The sequence below is a fragment of the Amblyomma americanum genome, chromosome 8, assembly GCF_052857255.1.
Source record: "Amblyomma americanum isolate KBUSLIRL-KWMA chromosome 8, ASM5285725v1, whole genome shotgun sequence".
NCBI lineage: Eukaryota > Metazoa > Arthropoda > Arachnida > Ixodida > Ixodidae > Amblyomma > Amblyomma americanum.
In genome coordinates this window covers 38,299,044-38,311,043 of record NC_135504.1, presented here as the reverse complement: position 1 = coordinate 38,311,043, position 12,000 = coordinate 38,299,044, and the positions used below count along the sequence as shown (strand labels likewise).

At 45.6% G+C, this 12,000-nt stretch overlaps 1 protein-coding gene across 1 annotated transcript; it reads right to left on the bottom strand.

The window, feature by feature from the left end:
- Positions 1 to 6,930: 6,930 nt before the first annotated feature.
- Positions 6,931 to 10,405, bottom strand: LOC144101393 (uncharacterized). Its single transcript, XM_077634537.1, has 3 exons — positions 10,249 to 10,405; positions 7,882 to 8,502; positions 6,931 to 7,090 (listed from the first exon to the last, which is right to left on the bottom strand). Exons 1-2 carry the CDS (start codon positions 10,258 to 10,260, stop codon positions 7,885 to 7,887), a joined length of 630 nt encoding a protein of 209 aa, XP_077490663.1. The 5' UTR covers positions 10,261 to 10,405; the 3' UTR covers positions 6,931 to 7,090; positions 7,882 to 7,884.
- Positions 10,406 to 12,000: the final 1,595 nt, after the last annotated feature.

Sequence of the window (12,000 nt, the reverse complement as noted above, 5' to 3'; positions counted from 1 at the left end):
ATAACAGGGATGGACGAAATTATGCGTGTGCACCGTAAGAGATCGCGATGAAGCTAGTAGGTTCTTCGCGGTGTTTGTACACGCAAATCGTTCGCGGCGGCAACGACATTCATTCAACCATCACACCACAAGCACTCCTCCAGCGCCGCTTGAGTACAACTTTGACAATTGTCCCATGCCCCAGTCTATGGCGTTACAAAGCATCTTTGGTGAAACGTCGCGGTCCGCGATGCGCACCGAGCGAGCGTCTACACGTAACAAGCAATGCGCAGCCTTCAATGAACAGCACCCCGCGGTCCAGATAGGCGATGACGTAAAGATTAAAGAATAAATGTAATCCACTTCAGAAGGTGAGTGTGCGTTTCCGGAGGTTCCAAGTAATCGAGCTCACATGGCGCTATCTAAAGCCTGTTCCATTTCGGTCGTCATTCGCGGGCTAACTTATATTTGTGGCCACGCATCTACCTTGCAACACGGAAAAGCCAATAGACAACTCGCGAGGAGCAGATTGCCATCACGAGTTTCGCACCGACTGCCTTTCCGCGCTATTAGAACATAGCGGCAAAGGCATAAGCGGCATTACGTTGGTTGTAACGCAGCTTACAAACGAGCGTAGGAAGTTCGTCGCTGCGCAGATAATCGGTTCTACACACACACATATCGCCTTAGAATGGTTTAGGAGATAAAATTCATAAAGCATAATCGTGTAGACTTACTTTGAGTAGACGATTAAGTTGGATTTCGTTCGAAATCCACGTAATCGACGGGAGAGCACGCCGACGACACTGACACCGACGACACCGACACATCCGCGCACACAGTTGTTTGCAGCCCAAGTGATTTTCCGCCGTCTCGCGGTAAAATGCGTAAAACGTCGAACAGAAGCCCATTTCACGGCCGTATCTTTACCATTCGCACTCTTGCAATGTGTAGCTTGATCTGGTATTCAATACAACAGAGGTTATATGCTTCAATTGGTTTATATGCGTAAATTCTGCACAGGCGTTTTAGAAATCATATTGTTTTTGCGAAAACCAAACCGACACCTATACTGCTTTGTCTATACGCGCCGCGACTTACTGTTTATAGTGCGTGAAACAATTTTTGAATAATTAAAAAGTTGCATAGCATAACGTCCTTTCTGCATGAGTTTGTGTTTAGAAAATTGGAATAGGCGACAACAGCGTGTAATCAGCTCCAAAGCAGCAGGGGTATTGGGAGGAGCGAAAAAAAAACTGCCTTTGTGATTGTTGCGATGCAGCACCTTTTCACGTGAATGCAAACTGCAAAGGTATAAATAGCAGATGTTATTCGCCCAGAGGACCATGTTCTTTGAGACTCTCCTAATGGGGTTTCTAAGAGACGTGAACATCCTTGAATTCTCACACTCATCTTTCCAGCTTTATTTTTCAAGAAGTTTTAAACAGAAATGTGGAATCGCTGATGCAACGTTTCTGAGTGTCTAATTCCACGTGTATGTCCGACATATAGTAATACGTTTTATGTTTTTCCGGTGCACTAGACGCCCAATTGCGCGTGAATTCTTGCAATTTGGTACATTTTTTACTGAACTCTATTGTGTCTTCTCATATTTCTGACCACCCGTGTTTGTGGGGAACAATGCATGTAGTGTAATTGGCTGTTCGTTTCCTGCTTGTTCTTTTCTTCCCTGAGCTCCTGTTCTTAGGGTCGAGGAATCGGTTGCAGAAGAATTTAATTTCTATTTTTTCCATCCGCCCATGGTACCGCTCTGTGTATTTTGGTTTACCGGGACATGACGTACTGAAAAGAGCATGTAAAATGTTCTTCTCACCATGTACAAAGACATTTTTCTATAAGCTGCACACGGGCACATTGCCCGTTAAAGCATGGTTACAGAAAAAAAAAGAGGAAACATTTGTGTATGCGGTAAATTTTGTCGTTTGTGAAGCTTCAGCAATAGTGTCGTAGTAGTCTTATTCAGGCACTAGAGGAGCTCATTTGCCCACAATGGACTGGGCTGGAAACCCTGGTGAAGTTTTATTTCAGCTTACTTTTTTTTTTCAGGTCAAGCAGGAATCGCATATAAAAGGGCTAAATAGGGGAGTAGCAGCCCTTGTGCCACAGCATTAAGCAATGCAAAAAAAAAGTTGACAAAGCTGGAAAAAGCTGTTGGGGCCCTTAAACAATTTATGCTTGGTCTCTGCAGTTCTATATTTGTATTTTGGTACTTTATGTGCAATAAAATGTACTTATGTGAAATCGTGGAAGCCGACAAGGTTTCGAAGCTCAACGGGGAGTGCGTCAGCACGCTTTTTGTTTGTTTCCGTTTCGGGTAAAGACGCAACATTTCTCAGTGCTTTTATGTGCCTTTACCTTGTTTTCACAAGTAATACATTTTACATGCTCCCGATTGCATTGCTTATATTAATTTGCCCAGCTTCCTTTTAAGGTTTTTAAAAGTCTTCACCCACCTGACAGATGCCTTGATTTTTTTAAAACCTTTTCTTGCATCTTGTAGCCGTGTTAACTGTTGTCTAACTTTTCTAATGGCTGAACAACTCTCATGCGCATTTTTTTCTCTTTTATGGTTTGAACATCGACAACGAATCTTCATGCCTTCAGTGCCCCTCCCCCTTCTTATTACAATTCAATATCTTATGTATTCATCACGTTTCAATTTATTGCTTTTAGCCTAATGTTGCTGTTGGCTTTCCACCTGTTGCTCCAGGCTCATGTCAAAGTATGATATGGGTGATGGGCAACAATAGCCGGCGTAGTTGTCCACGCGAAACTGTCCGAAAACTCCTGTGACGTCATCAGCACAGCTACCATAGCAACCATAAGTCAACAGAGGCTAAATGTATACATAAACACCGAATGGCCTTTAGGTCTATGGAATGAAGGCCTTTAGATGAAAGGCGTTTAGGGCTAAGACATTTACAGTAAACACCTTTGGCATAGAGGCCTTCAAACTAAAGGCTTTTACCTTTGTAGTATTGAACCTTAAGGCCTTCATTCTGAAAGCATTGAACCTAAAGACCCTTGAGAGAGTAATACTAGCTACTAGTCTCAATGTCTAATGTGAATATTTTCCTCCAGAGTCAGTTGTACTTCGGCGTACTCGGCGGTGCTTATATTAAATTGTATTCATAGTGCGTTTTTCTCGTTTTAAAGTTAAGAAAAGTGAATGTTTCGAAATGGAAATTATCAAAACCTTTACGGAAAGTTTGCGTTGAGGGAAGCCACGCTGTTGCACTTGAATCCACATTTTTTGACAAATGCTTATAATGCTATGTGCAACTTAGCGGATTTCTTGCGCTAGACGAATGAACGTAACCACTTTTTCTCCCTCGGTAATTTCGAGAAGCTTCATGTGCGTAACATTGTACTTTATTTTCATCCTTATCTTCATCTTGGTGATATTATTAGTCCTTAACGCCACTTGGACAACGCTTTCATTCTAGGTCACACGGGGCCCCACCATTGCCCTACTAAAGTTTCGCATTGAAAGAACAAAAGAACATAAAACTCGCACGTTTTTTTTTGTGAGTGTTATTCGATCACGGCAGAAAGAGTCCGCACGCTCACCTTCTGTCTGGTGTTTTAAATTTTTCGTCGACGTAAATAGAAAAGCGAAAACCCGAAAGTCCATCGAACTACGAAGGCTACTGTCGCGCTTCCGGTGTGCCGAAAGGCAATCGACCGAGAAATCAAAAGCGTTCTCAGAGGAGAGGGCAAGGAGAGAGGGCACGAGGAGAGCTGAGAGCAGTCGGCTACCATCACCAAGTGGCAGATAGAGATCCTTCGGAAACGAACTCGCTTTCGGAGAAAAGGTCTTTCAGTTCTAAACGGAAACGGAAGTGTGGCCATCCGAGTGCCACCATTCGGGTACAGTTTTTTCTTCTCTGCAAGCCCTTCTAGGAGAGGAGAGATTTTCCTCAATGCATGTGCAGGCCAAAGCGAGAAAATGAGTAGAACAAAAATAGTCCTTTATATATATATATATATATTAGGCACAACTTGAGAGATTTATGCCCTGAGAAGCTTCCTCCATGACACCTTGTGAGCCACAATTCCTAAGCAGGCTACTCCTGAAGATAATGTTAGAATCATTCAGGCTTCTCTGTATGACAAATACTTTTGAATTATTAGGTTACTGCTGGGAACTTTGTCTCATTTGCATTGAATCAGTCCGTGTTGATAGAAACAATGCGCATGATTCTTCCGTCGATTTTTTCAGACCACAAGAATTTTGTGGCAGAATAGTTTGGAAATACTTTTTCGCAACCTGACATACTCATAGTGACAAAAAAAGCAGATTTTATAAACGGGATTGGCTCGTAGTTACGGTTTCCAACATTTTATTAACGCTTATTACGAATCAAGTCTCCTCTGCCTAATTCTTTTTAGATACTACTCTACCATCCATTTTTTTCTTAACGGTTTTTGTATCAATATTTTCGCTGCTGTCTACAACAAGCAGTCATTTTGCGTACCTACCACTGTGGATTGATTTACACAAGCAAACGTATAAAAGGGGTCATTTCCAAGTCAAAATGCAGACGCCTATTGCAGCGCATCCTACCCTGAGCCCCATGTTGGACACCTTGCCTTGCCGCTCTTGTACCGCCAAACTTCGTTCGTTTTATGTGCTTGTTTGACGACACTAGCCTCGTTGGCAGACTTAGGTCTACTCGCGCGACCTCACGCACTGACTGACCTTGAAATTTCATGGCCATTGTTTTAGTTCTGTAGAAATTTTCCTTTCTCGTTTCTCTCCCAATCGAATTGTCCATATCTGTCAAACCTTTTTTCCTATACGCAATGTAGCTAGTAGGTGGTTTTTACACGTTAAAAAAACTTTGCACTATTCTCTAAAAGGAGCCCTGTCAAGTCTTCCTTCGACGGTTTTATAAGTTGCAGACTGCTAATATAGCGATGAGTATTCAGGGTCGCTTGATTAAGATTCTATCTCTGCAGTCGAGAATGCCTGAGATAGTTCGTTGTAGGTGATGTGACCCATAGTTTTTTTTTTATGCTCTTGAACGGACAGTTAGACTGACGCTACCAAAACGGTGATTATGGCGATTACGATGGCAGTGACGACGACGTCCATGGTCTGAATGACAGAGAAGCAGCATAAACTGTTATGATTTATTCCACAGCCAATGCCAAGGTTGCACCAATGTCAAGTTCGCAGGGCTCTGATTATTTAGTCTCGGAGCTGGAACGCTTATGCCCAGCATTCTTGGACATAAATTTTGAATACTCAAATATTGTAAGATACTGTTATGAAAATATTGAAGGTAGTGGTCCAATATGCCAATTGGCTGCACAATTTTTCTTTTTAAGTTTTTGTTTACTGCTCGCATCGAGCTGTTAAAGCTGCCACAGAAAACCAAATGGGAATGTTTTTTTATGGTAGCAAAAAGAATAGCAAGAAAAAAAACGCAAGCCTAAGTACTGACGGGATATCTGCGTATTTATTGTTTTTTTTAGTGAAATCTTACAATACGTGGAGAAATTGTGTTCAAAAACGCTTTCCCATTTAAGAAAATGCTTTTGTACACAACTGTCGTGTATGTGCACAACAGCTTCTTGTTAGACGTTCTGCGCACTGTTACTGTTCACCTAAAAAAAATTAAACAAGGCAGTTTGGAAGGCAATGTAAGCATCTTGCGTTTCCAAATACGAATTAGGTTGTCTTATGAAAAGTTGAAAGCGCCACCGTTACAACCTGGAACATGAATAGTTGCCCACAGATTCGCGGCAAATTCGATGAAGTGCACGTTTTGTGATTAATCAGCCCAGCGGAGGCGTTGCGCCTTTAATAACTCCCTATAAATGACGTGTAGCTGCTTTTGTATGAAAACGCAGCTTTCTATGTCATACGAGCGAGAGTGCGTAAAACAGGTGCTGGCCGCACTGCGCACGTGTGTGGTATACTTCAAGCTCTTCTATCCATATCACCATAACTAGGCCGAACGCATGCACTGGAGGTCATGCGTCCTAGATTTCTAAGTGCCGGACTATAGCGCTCGACCACGCCTAGTAGTAATTGGCTGGCACCGCTAATAAGCACTAAGTGCTTTTCTTTGCACTGGCGTTAATTCTGGGGCGCTAGTTCGTGGTAAGTAAGAATAAGTGCCGTGCTAAGACAGCTTACTTAGGGCCTTGACAAACTAAGCTGCCCCGGATGTAGTTCCAGACGCCCGTGTACTGTGCGATGTCAGTGCACGTTAAAGAACCCCAGGGGGTCGAAACTTCCGGAGCACTCCACTACGGCGTCCCTCATAGCCTGAGTCGCTTTGGGACGTTGAACACCCATAGCTGTAGTCGATGTCAGGACGGCGTGAAAGGAACAACGATAAGAGAGGCACAAGAACACAACAGCACAAAAAATGGCGCCTGTCGTGTTGTGTTCTTGTGCCTTTACAGTCCTTGTTCCTTTCGCGCCGTCCTGACATCGACTACAGCCATGAACCAACTAGCCCAAACCAAAGCACTTCTTGAACCCCCATAAACGAAACCAAACTAGATGTAGCTCTTTGTACCCGACCTCAACTTTTCAAGCTCTGTGGGTCCGCCAGCATGTACGTGTGATAGTGAGGTGTTTGCTTTTCTGAAGTACTTATGTACATTTCCACTCTTTGATGAATTCAAATAGTCTAGTGAAAGCCGATTAACTTATTTTCGTCTAATTTTCTTTCATCAACGGAGCATTCATCACAGATTCCAGAGGGCTTACAGAAGTAGTGATGAAAGCGCAGAACGACAGCTAAGCCCCAGCGATTAGCGATGAATGTAGTGCTGGTTACACTATACAATCCAACAAAGTACAGTTAAGATTAGCGCAGTTACCCGAGCCGGAAATCGCCTGAGCGTCTTCAAAGGTAGCTTCGCCTAATCGCGGTGGCAGGTGCCACAAGAGAGAGACAAGCAACAAAGTTCATATGTTTTGGGAAAACGCCGTCTGAACCCCAAAAGTTTATTTTCAACATCCTAATGGTTGCTTGTGACGTATGAAGCAAGGCATTTTGGCAATGGAGTCCATGGAAGACCGTGACTGGCGAAGAGGTGACTGCGTGAGATCCTAATATTATGTAACCTGCAGAGAGACCAAAGTACGGAGATATGATTATCAGTCCAGAACAATGAGTGCACTCCGCTGTGTGAAGAGCTTAAAAAACGGCAAACTTTTGACACAGGTTTCAGCTATGTCATGCAGCTGAGTTTTCAGGGGAAAACCGGATATGACTGACAACCCCTTACATTTGTGTGCCTGGACCTCTGACAAGTGTTCGAATGGTGGGATGTTTTCTTACGGCGAACAGTTCGAACTGTTGTATGGGACAGTTGTGAAGAAATATGGTAATTTTCTTGTCATCTTTGAGAGAGAGAGGGGGGAGTACAAACTCTGCCTGCTTTGGATTAAACACCGAGGGGTGGCCTCACCTTGGTGCCAGCTTTCTTTCGTGCTCGAGTTCTGATTTCAAAACCATGTGTAGGTAAAATCAAAGACTGAACGACAGTGTGAGAGCAACTCATTTGTGCTTGTAGGGAACTAAACTGAAAGTGTAATTAAAGTGATAGTCAAATTGAGCGCTATGATAAGACAAGTGTTTGCTTTTCTGCTTTGTTTATAGCTTTCCTGTAGAGACGTATGACTACGCTGAGGTAGCTATTAACCATAATCAATGTTTCGTTAGAAACACAGTGTACCCTTGGAAATTCTTCTAAACACACCGGTAAAATCTTTACACACAAAAAAGATCAGGATTCGTGCTCGAACCAAAAAGCTCGATTTCGGGCAAAAAGCGCATTGGTTCAACGGCGTACACATTTCGCAGTTCGATTGTGCTAGGCAGAGCTTGCGTCTGCATCGGACACGAAGCTCACCTTCTAGTACTTCTTGACAACTCCGAGTCCGAGACCGTGGCCATAGCCAAGACCGTGACCATAGCCGAAGCCGTGGCCATAGCCGAGACCGAGACCGTAGCCCAGGCCGTGGCCGTAGCCGCCATAGCCGCCATAGCCGAAGCCACCGACGGCAACAGCGGGAGCAGCGGCAACAGCCACAGGGGCAGCCACAGCGACAGGGCGAGCCACAGCCACGGGAGCAGCCACAGCCACGGGACGAGCCACAGCAACGGGAGCAGCCACAGCGACGGGGCGGGCGACCGCGACGGCGGGAGCGGCGGCAACGACTCCACCATAGCCGTAGCCGAGTCCGGCGCCGTAGCCGAGACCGCCGTAGCCGAGACCACCGTAGCCGAAGCCGAGACCAGCGCCATAGCCGAGGCCGACAGCTGGAGCAGCAGCGACGACAGCAGCTGGGCGGGCGACGGCGACTGGGGCGGCAACAACGGCTGGGCGGGCAACAGCGACAGGGGCGGCGGCAACGGCTACTCCACCACCGTATCCACCGAGGCCGTAGCCACCATAGCCACCATATCCACCATAACCACCGACGAAACCGGCGGAGGCGACGGAGACGAGCCCAAGAAGGGCGGCAACAAACTACGATACAAAAAGCAAAGCAAAAAGTTATCAAAACGTTATTAACAGCCAAGAGGAGCTACTCGTAATTAAGTGAGCTTGGTCTCTCCAACGCAGCTTAAAGTCTGCGTACAACATCAACTCCAATTTAATGTGCATGGAACATGCAGTAAGGCATAGAAAGCTTCCCCGCAAACATTGCCATCTAGAAACTGAATTCCCTTAACCAGCAACATAATCTAAGGGCAGTGTTGCCTGGCATCGGGTATTGATTACAAGATGCAAGACCTTTGTACACGTTTCCAATCGACCAACAGAGCTGAATACGTTTGACATATAAATCCTCTTGCAATCTGTTCGGTAATGCTCTTGTGAAGTGTTATCCGCTAAGAATTGATTTTAGTGGCACTGGGTCTTTCGTCTAAGGCTTCATGTTTCAGTCACAAAAAATATAACGCCCTTCTTCAGCATGCGTGAAGCGTGAGAGATCGTTTCCAATGTGGTTAAGAGTTTCTGGAGGGGAGTTTTTGGAACTCAGAGTATAATGGCTTGGAATGAACCTGTATAAGCATGCAGGCACTAATAGTGTCAGAATATCATGCCTTCCTTTAGAATCTCACCACAAAATTTTGTTATTTCGCATGTAAGGGGGCACATTTGATATCCTGTACCTCCTAACCGCAAGCGCTGGCAAGCATTCCTACATCCAGAATAGAAAAAGGAGTAGTTTTTAGCTCCCGCGTAGCGTATTACCATTTCATCATCTTTCTGTTCGACCCTTGCAGACTTACACATCTACTATGGAAGGCTAACTCGATTAGGGCGAACTTTTTGGTCGAATAGGTATGAGTGTCAAACAAGCGGATCCCTTTTAATGAACCTGATGCTGACGAAACCAAAGCTTCTGTTCGAATAAACCGGACGTTCGAATCAAGCGGGTTCCAATTGACGAACGTCAGCGGTGTAAGGCTTCTCTGGATGAACTTGATGTCGGAGCTTGCCTGTACAGAAATGCATTGCTATTTAGTACTGACTGTCCACTAATGCCTAGTATAAGTGATGGAGCTTTCAATAAGAATGTACGGGACAGTCTACTCTTTGTGCTTTGGGCACTTTTACGCCTGCTACGACTTGAACGGGAGGCAGAAGACGCGTCCCTGTCAACTCAAGTTTCAGTCACCGGTTAAGGATTCCGGAAACGAACTCCGAGCAAAATCCATAGCGGTGTTTTGCGGTCGTCAATAACAGCCTTTCGCTTCGATGCGACAAATCTTTACAAGCTGAATGCGAATTGGCTACCGTCGTGTCGTACTCGACGGACACGACCTCACGACACCGTCACCGGTTAAGGGTTCCAGAAGCGAACTCCTAGCAAAATCCATAGCGCTGTTTTGTCGTCGTCAATAGCAGCCTTTCGCTTCTACGCGACAAATCTTGACAAGCCGAATGCGAATTGGCTATCGTCGTGTCGTACTCGACGGACACGACCTCACGACACCGTCACAGGCTAAGGGTTCCAGAAACGAACTCCGAGCAAAATCCAGAGCGGTGTTTTGCTGTCGTCAATAACAGCCTTTCACTTCGACGCGACAGACCTTCACAATCTGAATGCGAATTGGCTACTGTCGCGTCGTACTCGACGAACACGACCGCGACACCGCTTCTCCTGTCGTACTTCCCAACCGCGTCCGACACGACCACGACACCGCTTCTCCCCGTCGTACTTCTCAACCGCGTCCGGGCACACGTGCTGGGTTGGATACTCACGACGGCGTTCATGATGTGCTGTGGCTCGAGAGACAAGAGACCGAGAATGCCTGTCCGTCGGAGGAGGCCGGCTTTTATACACAAAGAGGAACCCGCCCTGACCCTTTAAAAGAAAAAGAGAAGAGAGGCACCGAGCTATGGCGTCGACGCCGGCAGCCAACCAATGATCTGACCGGGCATCGCTCGGTCGCCGTTTCGAGGGGCGTGCCTGGAGCGTTTGTTAGAGCCTCCGTTGTGCACTTTCGCCACTCCGTGTGCCGTCTTCATCAAGGACTCGCCACAGGGGGAGGAGGGGCACCCGCGCGCGGACTACCTTTATCCTATCCGCGGCATGCCGCGGGCGCAGGCCGCCGACGAGACGATGTGTTCCACTAAGCAGCGGCCGCATCCCTCTCCTCTTCCTTCCTCCTCATCCTTTGAGGCCCGCCAAGAAGCGACAAAAAGGGCGAGCCAAGAAACAGCCGGCCGGTTTGTGACTATTGTTCTTTTTGTTTCGCCTCGAGCGAGGGTGAGTTATGTTTAAGCGGGAGTCGGGTGGTACTCACCTCTCTTCCTCCCTGCCCGCTCCGCCCCTTGCTACCACTGAGCAAGGTACACTACCTTGCAATCTCGTTTGAAACTGCGCTTTGACCGCGATTGGGACGCATATGCGGCGATGCAAATGGCATAGAGATGAAGATCGGACTAACTCGGTACGTAGAGAGCCTCAGCTGAATGCAGGAAAATAGCAACAGTGCAGGATTTAAGTAACAAAGAAACTTCTTGTTGCGCTAGCGTTTCTTTAAAATTAATTAGTGAAAAATTGTCATTCTACAATTACCTCTCCTTCTGGCAACGATTACAACGAAATTGTACCATTGTCTTCTGTTCACCTTGGTTTCAATTAATGATGGCTTTTGTTTTCGTCTTTTGTTTCACGTCGATGTTTGTGTGTTTTTAAGTAAGTTCTTCAGAAGAGTCGAGAGAACCTTTGGATGAATACTTCTGATCTTTTCTTTCGCGCTGCAATTCTCTGTCAAACGTCCCGCACAACAAGCAACAAAGGAAGCGCTGCCAAATCGGGTTGACGGCTGTTCAAGGCATGAATCGATCATAGGTGCCTTACGGTCGATTATGCTGCTAGAAACGATACATAAATGCAGCGTTCATTCATAACACGCCGGGCGAACCTGCAGGAAGCTCAGTATAGTGCTAGCATCATAAGAATATTTTCTAAGTTATTAAGAGGCACCAATCATGAAAGCCTCCGGAATATCTTGTCTTTTTTTGTAATAAAGCAACAAGTGGCTGTTGCAATCGTCGCCTTCCTTTTGTTTTATTTTTGTTGTTTTGGTTCACTTGAGCAACAACCGCTCTGGGACACAGTAAGAAACACACCTTCACTGAAGCACCGTGATGCAGTTTTATGCCTTGCTCATCACAGGTCTATAAGCATGACATCTCATACACTGTTCCTGTGACACATCTTCGGACTTTGAGGGCGCTCTTGCAAGTCCAACAGGAAATTTAGCTTCGTGCAAAACTAACGCGAGTATTTCTAGCTTTTTCACCGGAGAATAAAAAAAAAACACAATAAGAGCCAGCAAATCTCATGGCTCACTGTGCACTGTTAAACTATTTTAACCACAAAGTTCACCACGAACAGTTAAAGTAACCGAACCTTTGAGCAAAGAACGAAATAAAACGTAGAGAAAGAGAGATACGAGCGATAAATGGGCATGAAAGAGCTGAGTTTGCCTATTGCATGAAGCC